The sequence below is a fragment of the Fukomys damarensis genome, unplaced genomic scaffold, assembly GCF_012274545.1.
Source record: "Fukomys damarensis isolate Sample0158 unplaced genomic scaffold, DMR_v1.0_HiC HiC_scaffold_17, whole genome shotgun sequence".
In the NCBI taxonomy this organism is placed as follows: Eukaryota; Metazoa; Chordata; class Mammalia; order Rodentia; family Bathyergidae; genus Fukomys; species Fukomys damarensis.
The window spans coordinates 7,071,951-7,084,003 of record NW_022900929.1 but is presented as its reverse complement, the minus strand read 5'-3'; the positions used below and the strand labels follow the sequence as shown (position 1 = coordinate 7,084,003).

The 12,053-nt window shown below is 49.1% G+C and overlaps 1 protein-coding gene across 1 annotated transcript in view; it reads right to left on the bottom strand.

Annotated features, from left to right (window-relative positions):
* Positions 1 to 12,053, bottom strand: part of Prkar1b (protein kinase cAMP-dependent type I regulatory subunit beta) — a 94,687-nt gene that overhangs the window by 71,965 nt on the left and 10,669 nt on the right. Inside the window, exon 2 of the mRNA XM_010635449.3 lies at positions 499 to 669. Within this exon, the coding sequence (XP_010633751.1) occupies positions 499 to 669 (171 nt within the window). The remainder of the gene's footprint in view (positions 1 to 498; positions 670 to 12,053) is intronic.

The following is a 12,053-nucleotide window of genomic DNA, read 5'->3' as shown; positions in this document are numbered from 1 at the left end:
TGGCGGTGATGGTGACAGTATTGTGAATGCACTTGACGTCTATGAGTTATGCACCAGAAAGTGATCAGGATGGGCTGCAGCCAGATTGTGCCCCTAATTGCTGTACTGAAGCCCTAACCACCAGTGTGTGAGATGGGGAAACGGGGTCTTGGGAAGTGGGTTTATGGACCTGGGTCTGTCAGGATTGGGGCCCTTAGGAGACCAGCGGACCTGCAGCAGGTCACAACCACCCCATCGGATTCTTTGGATGGGGTGTAGGGGTCCTATCCCCTCCCTGAGCCTATTAGAATCTGAAGCCACTTGGGATTGCAGGGATTCCCCCCTCAAACACACACACAAGCCCCTCCCATAAACACATGCTCAGCTCAGGTGATGGTGACTCCCATGTGTGTGTCCCAGCCCATGTGGCTCCAATCTCTGACCCAAAGGGAAATGGAGGCCCCAGGAGTGACAGGGGCCCCCAGGAATCTGGTGCGTGTGAACCAGCCAGGCCCTCACCTTCCTAACATAGGAGACAGCATCTTCTTCCGTGTAGACCTCGGCACTCACACCCCCTCGCCGGCGCCGGGCCTTCACCACCGGGTTCGGGGGCGTCGGCGACACCTCCTCATCATGGGAGTCAGACTGTGAGTTTGACTTCTGCCGGGCCAGAATCTGCCGGTTTTCTTCCTGTAGTGAGAGAAGGGAATGGGAGAAGAGCTGAGTCAGTGGCCATCAGGGAATAGCCAAGCCAGAAGGAGAGGCTTCCCGGGCCCTGGGCAAGGCAAGGGCACCCTCACATCTAAAACTCCTAGTCACCATCACACCTGCCATATCCTCCTCCCTCTACCCGGGACTTGAAGGGCCTCTCTCAGTCCACCTGTTCCTTACGGTCAGCACTGCTGCCAGAACACTCCCATAACAGACCACCTTCTGTCTATTCTCAGGTTAAGTGGCACTTATTTCTGGGTTTGTTGGACAGGTCCTGTTGCCTGACATCAGCTCCTTAGGATCTGAGGGGGCTCTGTTCCTCTTGTTCCCTGGTGCCCAGCTCACAGAAGACACTTGAGATACTTGTGGGTACCTCATACTATTCCAGCCATGCCAGCCATTCTTACTCCTGTCTCAGGGCCTTTGTACTTGCTGTTCTGACAGCTGGCATACCCTTCCTCTGGATCCTCATGTAGCTCCCCACTCACCACCACTGTGTATTTTTTTTTTCCTCATTGAGTTTATTGGTACACTTTAGGTATATCCACCACTGTGTTTAGTGAAGCCTTCAACCACCCCTCTAAAGCTCCAGTGTGCCAGCATCACACCCAGGCAGTACCCACAAGGTCATGAGTGCCTGGAACTCGACAAGGCCTTGCCTGGAAGCAGGCCTCCACAGATGGGACTAAGGTAAGGATGGAGAGGAGACCATAAGGGATCTGAGCAGCTCTAAATCCAACCAGAGTCCTTATAGCACACAAGAGTGGAGATGCAGAGAAAAGGCCATGAAGACCTTGGCAGAGATCAGAGTGGCACACAAGGCAAGGGTGCCCAGAGCGACCAGAAGCCAGAAGGGGGAAGGAAGACTCTCCTTGTAATCTCGAGGGAGTGCGGACCTTGGGCATCATGTTCTCAGATGTCAGCCTCCTGCACTGTGAGGGGACAGGTGTATGTGTCCTACACTGAGGCAGTTCTGGGAGACTCACACAGGGCCAGGAAGCCACCAAGCAGGCACTGGGAGCTGGAGCCCCAACCCATGAGGAAGAACACAACATAGGAAGCTGGTTCCTGCCCAAGGTCATGTGGCTCCATCCTGTTCCCAACCAAGGTCCAGGTCATGCAGGCCCATCCCACCCCTTCTACAGGAGCCCCACCCTGCCTCAGTGAATCAACACCATCCCCAACCTCCAGAGAGGCTCAGATAAGGGAGCTGGTCACCCTGAGCCTTTTACCTGCAGGGAGATGTGCAGGTCAGAGGAGTGACAGCCAGCACAAGTCCCAAGTGACCCACTAAGTCCACGAGCCACTCAGTGGAGCCTGAAGTCTCTCATCACCATCCCTTGCTTCTCCCTGTTCCGTCACTTCTGCCCCAGATTGGCAGGGTGACGTCCCCACCACTGACAAGAGTGTGGCATCCCTGGCCTGCAGAAAACCCTCCAACCCCTAATTCCCAGCTCAACTTCCACACTCAGTGCCACGACATCTATAAGTCTACGAAGACTACAGGGCAAATTCCAGGAGTACAAAGTTCCAACATTTTAAATGGGTTGTCATTCTGAGAAGCGTGATGAGGTGGTACACCAGGGACATTTGGAGAACCTGACAGTGCCCATGGCACAGGAGATGGGCTCACATCACTGTTACCTCCCTGCCCACACCTCTGACGCCATGGCCCTGCCAGTCAGTGCCCACCAAGAAGGGCTTGGGCCACAGCTCTGATGTCACCTCCTTTTGCACACAGGCCTGGGGGTCCTTTTGGTGACCTCTGTGGGGCCAGAAGATGCTGACGCTGAGGATACCTGTCCTGCTTCCATTTCCTTTTAAGCAAACCTTTTGCTTATTCATTCCAAATATCTAACTTCATGCTCCCTGCCCATGTGAAAACCCTGAAGCCACAAAGAGCAAAGAAGCTGCCAGGCATTGAGATCCCAGCACCTACTGGGCCCTCCTGCCCACCTGTTCATCCCATGAGCCTCTTGTCAAACCATGGCCACCTCCTAGGCCTGTTAGAATGAGGACATGGATGGGAGTTTCCAGAAAACACAGGGGGACCTTCACCCTGGTGCAGACACACTGATGAAAACAAGCCTGGAGGGGAGCATCTGGGGCCCTGACTTTGTCCAAAGCCAGTCTCACCGCCATACATCAAGCTCAAGGCCTTGGCCCCAGGATGAGGGAGGAGGGACTACATCACTTCTCCCAGGGCCACGCCAAGTAGCAGGCACTGTGTGAAACAGAGTGAGGGATGTGCCTGTCACTGCCACCTCTTATACCTGCTGTATCCTAATTCTCAACCAGGAAAGACGCCAGTAAGGGTTGCTGCTAGATACAGTCATGTACAGTTGTTTAAAAATATCTTTCTGGAACTTCCAAAAAGAAGATGGCAGGAGGATGACATGTCTCCTCCCTCCAGACACTCCACTACAAGGATAGTAACATTAAAATATGTGCATATATAAATCTACAACAAAGAGAACAGGAGAGATGTCATCAACCAATCCTAAAAGGTTCCTGGAAGCAGATTCAAGCCCAGGATTTTCCTGGCTCCAGAAGGGGAACGAGTCGCCCTGACACGGTGGACCGGATGGTAGACGGCTGGAAGAGACCCTAGGGCAGGAGGCCCAGAGCTAAGCCTGCCCCACCCAGCTCTCTGTCTCCCCCCACCTTTTTTAATCTTTTATTATGGAAATTTTCAAGAAGGCACAAAAGTGGAGAGAATAATGTAACGATTTACCAAATGCCCCGCACTCAACTCCCATGATCAATACAGCCAGTTCTGCACCTCATTCCATTCCCTTTGCACAGAGAGAATCAAAGCAAACCTCAGACATTGTATCATTCACTTTGAATACTTCAGTCGGCATCACTAAAAGACGTCTCTTGTAAAACACAACCACTCAGGAGTAGAGCACACTCACCTGTCATGAGTGAGGCTTTGGGTCTGATTCCCAGCACCATATAAATAAAAAAGCACACCTAGGCACACACATGTGTACACACTAATTAGGATCAGCAATACCCTTTGCCATCCTATAAATCCATATTTATTCCTTTTCTGTTTTTTAAAATTTTTTATTTCTATTAGTACAGCAGGGTATAATGATTGCATTCATCATGAAGAGTTGGTACATGAACATAACACGTCTTCAGTCTTTTTATGTCCCCTCCTCCATCACACTCTCTTCCCTTGCTCCATTTCTTGTTCACTCAGGGTTGAAACTTTCTGACTTTCTCCATAAAGTGGGTTTTTTTTTTTTTAATTTTCTAGTCAGGATCTAAATAAGATGGCTGATTAATTCTTAAAGGCAAACATAAGATTACTTGACATGGAAGAAAATATTCATTATGAAAGTAAAAGAGTAAGAAAAAATAAAAATGAGCTGGGCATAGCGGCACATGCCTGTAATCTCAGCAATAAAGAAGTTGAAGCAGGAGGATCACAATGAGTTTGAAGACAACCTGGGCTATATCATTAATTCAAACCAGCCTCAATTAATTGGCGAGACCCTGCCAGGTGTGGTGGTGCACGCCTGTAATCCCAGCACTCGGGAGGCTGAGGCAGGAGGATTGCAGTGAGTTAGAGACCAGCCTGGGCTACATAGTAAGGTCCAAGTCAGTCTCAACTACATAGTGATACCCTGTCTCAAAAAAAACAAAACAAAACAAAAATAAAAGGGAAAAATTCTCAAGAATAAGAGAATTTCCAGCAGGGCGTGGTGGCACATGACTGTCATCCCAGCACTCCAGGAGGCTGAGGCAAAAGGACCACAAATTCAAGCCCAGCCCAGGAAACTTAGTAACTCAGTGAGAGCCTGTCTCAAAATAAAAGATAATGGGGTTTGGGATGCAGCTCAATCCATAGGCTCTGAGTTTAATCCTTAGTACCATAAGAAAAGAAAAGAAAGAGTATCACAGACCTCATTGTTTTTGAAAAAATATACTCGGAGGATCAATACAACTCACAGTTAATGAAATTATAGAACAGGGGTTGGTTATATTATTTAAAATTTAAAATTTTGGTAGGAAAACAATAGAATTAAAAATAATGATATCACTATACTGGGAAGGCAAGGAAAGAAGGTATATTCAGGATTGTCCAAAGCCAAACAATGATGTATAGAGAATTATAAATTTTAGGTATATTATTTCTTACTGACCTGGTCAAAGCCACTGTTACCTCTCATCTGTGCTAATTCTTGCCATCAGGGATTTTATTACAGCATAAATCATATTTTTACACTTGGTAATGTCAGACTTTGTTGCTGAGATTAACTTTTATGGTGAGATCAGCTAGAAAACCCTGACAAAATTTGAAAAATGTGTTTTTGGAAGTATCAGAAAGCTTGGACCACAGTGGTAATTACACAGCCAGTAGAAGACTGAGGAGCAGAACCCAGGGAGGAGACCACAGTGCTGGAGCTGTGTCTCCCTATAAGTAGCTTTCAACAGATGCAGAGTGGGGGAACAACAAAAACCGGAATCCAGGGCTTGCCTAGGGAAAAAATTCCTAGTAAATCCCCAAGCCTTTGTGCAGACATTAGAAGTCAGAGTGAATCAGAGAGAACCAGATGCACACAGGACACAGAGTTCTAGGCTCACGCCATCTAGTCACCCCTCAACCTGGGTGGTCTGGGACCACAAGGACCCCATGGTGAGCCACAAATTCTTTTAAGAGGAAGATACTGTCAAATCTTCTCTATAATATTCCATATGCAATGTCAGGCACTCAGTCAAAAATAACTCTTCTAAGAAGAGACAAGATCACGTAACTAAAACCTAAGAGAAAGAACAAATGATATAAAGAGACACCCCCGCCCCAGCCAGGGATCTACATCACAGAACCAATGGACAAGGATTTTAAAACAGCTGTGCTAGTTTGTTCAAGGAAATCAAAGATGAGACTCGGAATGTTGGCACAGAAGTAAAAAGAGAAAGAATTCTGAAACCAAATGGAAATTCTAAATCCAAAAACATAAACATAACAACTGGAACTAAGAATTCAGTGGATGGGTTTAGCAGAAGATTAGAAGCACAGGTGATGAAATTAATAACCTGGAAAATAAATCAGAAGGAAATATCTAGACTGGAGTACAAAGATACAACAGGAAAGCCAACATAGGAAAGTGCAAAAGAGGATACGGGGTATGGTAAAAAGCTCTAATTTGCATGGAAGTGGAGTTCCAGATGGGAAGGAAAAAAGATGACAGAAGATATGTTTGATGAGATTATGATTAAGAATTTTCCTGAACTAATAAAATACATCAGTCAGGCCACACACTCAAGGGACACACAAAATCCCACACTTCATAGCCCGCCGAAGGGACCAAAGACAGAATCCTAAAAGCAGCCTGAGAACAAAGGCGACTGCCTTCCAAGGAGCCCATGACCTGACGCCGGCCTCTGAGCAGACACAGGGCAGCCAGAGGACAGGAGGGACATTGCGAGGTGCTGAGTGTAACAGCAGCAAGCAAGAGCTAACCTTGAGCTCCATACCCAGTAGAAAAAGCCTTCAAATGAGGGTAAAGAAGGACATTTTCAGACACACAGGGACAATCCATTACTGGCTGTACTGCATCCAGAAAACACTAAGACCTGAGCTTCGGGGAGAAAGAAAATGACCCTGGAGTGCTTGAAGGTGCACAGAGAAAGGGGGGCCCATGGACAAGTAGGCACATGGTGTCAACACATGCTGCTGCCCAATCTAATACGTGCTGCCTTACACCAGATGCATGGTGTAGCATCCTCCCCGGGCCCCACTTGAGTGAGAGAAGTTCCTCACTCTCTACCCCCTCGCTGCACGCTGCTCTTACCCTGGCACCCAATACCCCTTTGCCAGCACCACTTCTCCCAAGTGGGCACAGGGCTCACAATGCTCTCCCTCCACCTAATCCAGGGCCAAGATGACCCCAGGGAGGAAGAGTAGGAAAGCACACCCCAGGGTCTCAGCCTTCCCTCTCCTTTTGCTCCTTCTGCCCTCCCTGGCCCCAGCTGCCCTCTGATCTGGCACTTCATCCCTTCTTACACATAAGCTTCATGCACTGCACAATCTCTAGTACTTGGAACAGTGCCTACATATAAAAGATGCTTAATAAACAAATGAACAACACACTTAAAATGTTTGGGGGGACATGTATGTGTGATAGGCATTGAACCTAGGACCTCCACATTAAATTATATCCCTATCTCTTTTTTTATTTTTTTGAGACAAAGTCACTAAATTGAGCAGGCTGGGCTTGAACTTGCCATTCTCTTGCCTCAGCCTCCCGGAGTTCTGGGATGACAGTTCTGTGCCACCACCCCCAGTTTAAAGTACCATTTCTGAAGTCACAGAGTAACTCAGAAAACTGGGCTTTATTTCTTTTCTTTTACACTTTGACTACAAACATGCAAGAAAAAAAAAAAAGAAGGGAAGTAGGAGAGGCGGGAACCTACTTATACAAAACAGCTGAAAGAGAAGCCACTCGTTAAAATGCTGATGGGCAGGGACTCAGAGTTTCTCGACTCCCCTCATGCTCCTATAATGTTAATACCACATAAATGGGGACAAACAATTGTGTCACAATGAAAATAAAACATCAGTTTGCCATTGTGCAGACAGAAATACCACTAAAACCATCAAAATAAATAACAAATCCCAGAAACAATGGCCTCTGCTTGATGCTCCCCAAAAGGTAGGCTCCTGAGGAACAACCAGTGTCCCCCAGGCATGGTGAGGGTCTGAGGCCCAGGGACACCACACAACACAACACCCCTGATCCAACCTCACAAGGAGCAGGTGGCTGTCCCCACTGCACCCCTCCCAGGCACGGCCATCACATACCAAACCCAAAGGTCCTTGTTCACAGCCCACACTGGAAATGGAAATGGACTTCAACCCAGGGACAGGGACACACAGATCAGGGCAAAACCCAGCCAGGCACCAGCAAGGACTTCAACAAAAAACATCTAGATCCTCAACCCCACGCAGCCTCGATGCACACAGGCCGCCTTGTCCTAGTCTGACACACAAGTTTCTGGATGACACTGCCACGCCCATCACATCTGTGCCTTGTGCTTAAATTCTGTCTCTGAAGCAATCATAGGAGAGGCTGGGGTGGAGCTGCCAGGCAACCACTATGCTCTTCTGTTGCCATGACAACAAGCCACATCACAATCTCAAACACACCCTTGAGCCACAGTCACAGTCTTAGCCCTGTTTCCAGTCCCTGGGAGGCAATGACAAGAGGGGCAAAGACAGCATGCTGGGAATATGCTGCTGAACGTTTGTGTTCTTTCAATCAACATTGGGACTTTGAGCGTTCGCCACCTCTACGTGAACCAGTGATCCTAACCAGAAATGCTAGCTGCATGGCAGGGGGGAGGTGCTGGGCCTTCATTTTCAGCAATAATTCCAAAATAACAGGCATAAGTGAGTGGAGGATCATGGAACTGAGCTAAGAGAAGCAAGAACTGTGCTAACAATGAGGCCCAGCAGTCCCTGGGAAAACAGCAGGTGAATCTGTGCCTGGTGCCCAGAGCAGCTGTGGACAGGTCACACTGCATCCTCAGGCTGGAGAGGTGGGATCAGCAGCTGGAGTGGTGACTAGAGCATCCTGGGATGAGAGCCAAGTGAGGAGACCCTTGATCCAATAGGATGAAAACCTCACACAAGCCAGGTGCAGTGGCACATGCCTGTAATTCCAGCACTCTGAGAGGATGACAGGAAGATCACAAGCTGAAGCCCAGCCTGGGCAGCTTGTAAAGAGACCCTGTCTCAGAATGAAGAAAAAAAAAAAAAAGATCTAGGGATGTGGTTCAGTGTGAAGGCCTGGGGGTGGGGGAGGAAGGAGGAAAAGGGAAAGGAGCACGAGGAAGGGAGAAAGAAAGCGAAAGAAAACCTCACTCGTAAACCTAGACTTCCCAGAGAAACCTAGATGCCTGGGAGAAAGGTGTGTTTGAGCAAATGAATGGAAGTTTTTAACTGAATTTAAAATTCATATGACCTAAAATTAACCATTAACCTTTTGAAGTGGGGGACTGAACCCAGGACCTTCATATGGAGCTACATCCCCAACTCTTATTTTTTATTTTGAGACAAGATCTGGCTAAGCTGCCCAGGCCAGGTTTAAACTTGCAATCTTCCTACCTCAGCCTCCTAGAGGGCTGGGATTACAGGTATGCATCACCACACCCAGGTAAACAACTGATCATATTGAAGTAAACAATGCCATGGCATTAGGTACTCTTACAAGATTGTGTGACTATCATCTCCATTCAGCTCCAAGATAACCTTGCCCCCCAAGGCACCCTAGACCATCAGCCAGCAGGCCCATCTCCCACCCAGCCCTGGCAGCCCCTACTCTGCTATCTGCTCTGCACTAGGCACAGGATCACACATGGCCTGTGCATCCAGCATCAGTCCCCTCATGCCCTGTCTGTCCCTTGTTCCTCCAGCAGTTGAGTGACCATTCTGTCCCTCAAGGGGTGCATGCATCCCATGTATCCACTCGTCCATGGCTGCACCTGGGCTCTTCCAAGTCTTGGTTGCTGTGAACCATGTTGTGCTGAACTGTCACAACTGTTTGCACACCTGTTTCCAGCTCGGTGGGTTGTGTTTCCAGAATGGAGCTGCTGGGTAATGAGGTAGCTGAGTGTTGAACTTTCCAAGGAACACCCAGGTTCTTGTGCATGGTGGCCACACCATTTCACACTTCCAACATCCATGAGAACCCAGTCTCTCCACATCCATACCTTTTCTGTTTCATCCCTAACATGGCCAACATGAGTTGAGCTTTGTACATGCTGAGTGGGAGAAGAGCAAGACCCCGACACAGGAAAGTCCCACAGAGAACTGGACACCAGGGCCTGGGCAGACAAGAGGTCCTGTCCCACTAAGCCATGCCTAAGAGATGAGCCCACCATCTGCAGCCAGCAGAGCTCACCAAGGGAGAAAGCAGAAAGAGGGAAATGGAGTTTCCTCTTCTAATGGTATGCTCCAAGCAGTATGGCTGATAAATGACTTCATGTGCTCCAAAGCCCAGCACAGTGCTACTTCCATCAAGAAGCCTTCCCTGCCCCCTCTCACATCCAAAGCATCTAGTTCAAGTGTTTGTGGTACAAGCACTTTACCTACTCGATGGTTACCCCTGCTTGTCACAGAGATGTGCAGATTGGCTGAAAAAAGTGAGTAAAAAGATGAGGGCTGCAGCCTCATGCCCTAGTGTTATACAATCTACCATAATCGAAGCTATTCAGCTCCTCTCTCCAGTCAGCTACTTTCTCACCTCTACATCCACAATAGACGGATGGGAAACCGAGTACTCAGAGCTGAAGATGTCTGCAGGGGCTACAGGTGGGAGGTGAGGGAGCAAGGATATTTCCACAGACCTCCAAGGACAAAGAGTCCTCAAGGCTCAGGAACAGGTCAGTTAAGGGCCCAGCCATTAGTGGTGCTGTGTAAACCACGATGTCCTTGTTTCACATGAGGGACAGACATGCGGAGAGCTCCAGCTAGAGGGCAGGATTTCAGGACAATCTTTACTAGGCTACAGGGACTGTAAGCAGGCAAAATGCCTGGGTCAGAGCTCATAGTGTCAATGGCTCTGGGCACAGCAGCTCTGAAGACTCACTGTCTGGCAGCTGTCTGGAAGCACCCTGAACTTCAGCACCCGTGCCTCAGAAGCTCCTGTTAGAGTGGGAGAAGGCCTGCCTCCCATGGGTCCAGTGGGGACCCTACCCCCAACACCAGTCCCTGTAGGCAGCTACATCTGTCTCACTTGGCTGGGATCATCTGCCCTGGCAGGAGAGCGATTTCCCAGACAGGGCAGGACACACATGGCCCAAAGCACGAAGGTGCCCCAGGAGGCCACTAGAGAACTCAGAGAGGTGGAAGAAGGGCCCCTCCCACAGCCAGGTGGGAGCACCTCCCCCCCAGGACTCTGTCTCCTCAGTGATTTCTGGATGGCACTCCCACGCCCATGGGATTCCAGGAAAACCTCTTAGTTCTCAGATCCCTTTCCTGTCTCCTGTTTTCACACTGCCTAGCTGTCTAAGGCCATGGGATGGTCCAGGTCACCGGGTTAGGAAGCGCTCTGCAATCTGCACAGCAATAGTGTGGGAACGGGGGATTCCAGAAAGCTCTGAGGCCAGAATTTGCCCCTAAATCAAGGAACATCGCCTGGGGATTGTCCCCATTCTGTCCCCAGGGGCCAGTGACTTCCCACACTGAGAATGAAGTTCCTGGCCCTCTCGGACCGCACATTTCCTACACCGGGGAGGAGACTTTTCCAGCCTGAGAAAAGAAAGCACAGTACTCGGGTGGGGGTGGAATCCAAAGACATTTTCTGGAAGTGAGTTAATCCTCCAGAGAGAATCCCACACCCCAGGACAGTGGGACCCCTCCTCGCCCCAGAGGACACAGTTTGCCCTCTCCCACAGAAAGAGTGTTCCAAGGGGGCTTTCTCCATGCTGGGCGCACACACCGAAGGAGGGATGGCCACATCGGTAGGATGGTGTCCAGACATCCACAGAGCTGTCTACCCCGCTTTCTGGGCTGCCTCCCAGGAAAAGTTCTATGAACAACCCCAAGACAGCCCCACTGCACTCTACAGTCCACAGGGGGTAGACACGGGATCTGAGAATCTAAGTCTCCAGAAGGACCACTGGTCATCAGCCCTGGGAAAGGAAGCATGAGCCCCTCTTGAGCTCAGCATTCCAGGAAGGAGGCCAGGAGTGAATTGCCCCATCTAAAGTCGGGAAACTGAGTACCAGAGAGGGTAAAGATCTTGTCCCAAAGGGTACCCAACCAACCTCAGCAACAAGGTTTGAAGAGAAACACAGGTCTCTGCTCATTCAAGTGCCTTCTCTAGGCTGTATCTCACCCAGAGAATAGAATAGAAAAAAATGAGGAGTTAGGATCCTCTGATCCTAAACCACCATTGGGAAGGGAGTCAGCGTGGGCTTCTCAGAGGAAGGACCTGGTAGCTGACCCACCGCTTAATTTCTGCCACCAAAGGGAAGAACCAAACCCAGGGGACACAGTGAGTAGTGTGAGTTCACACCCTGCTACTTCAGTGCCAGCACTGCTGGAAACTACCCTCTCCTTCCCTCCAGCACAGGGAAGTCCGTGTCACCTTTCTCTGATACGCCCAGTCTCCCTGGATGTCTATTTCATCAATCTCCTCAGAAAATCAGTTTTTCTCTTTCTTTTGTCTTATTCTATTGTTTTATTTCTGACTTCTGGGGGCTGGACACTGGTGGGTTAAAGAAAATCCCCCTAGGGCCGGGGATTTAGCTCAGTGGCACAATGCCTGCCTGGCAAGCTCAAGGTCCTGAGTTCAATAACTGGTACAAAAAAAAAAAAAAAAAAAAAACCCCCCCCCCAA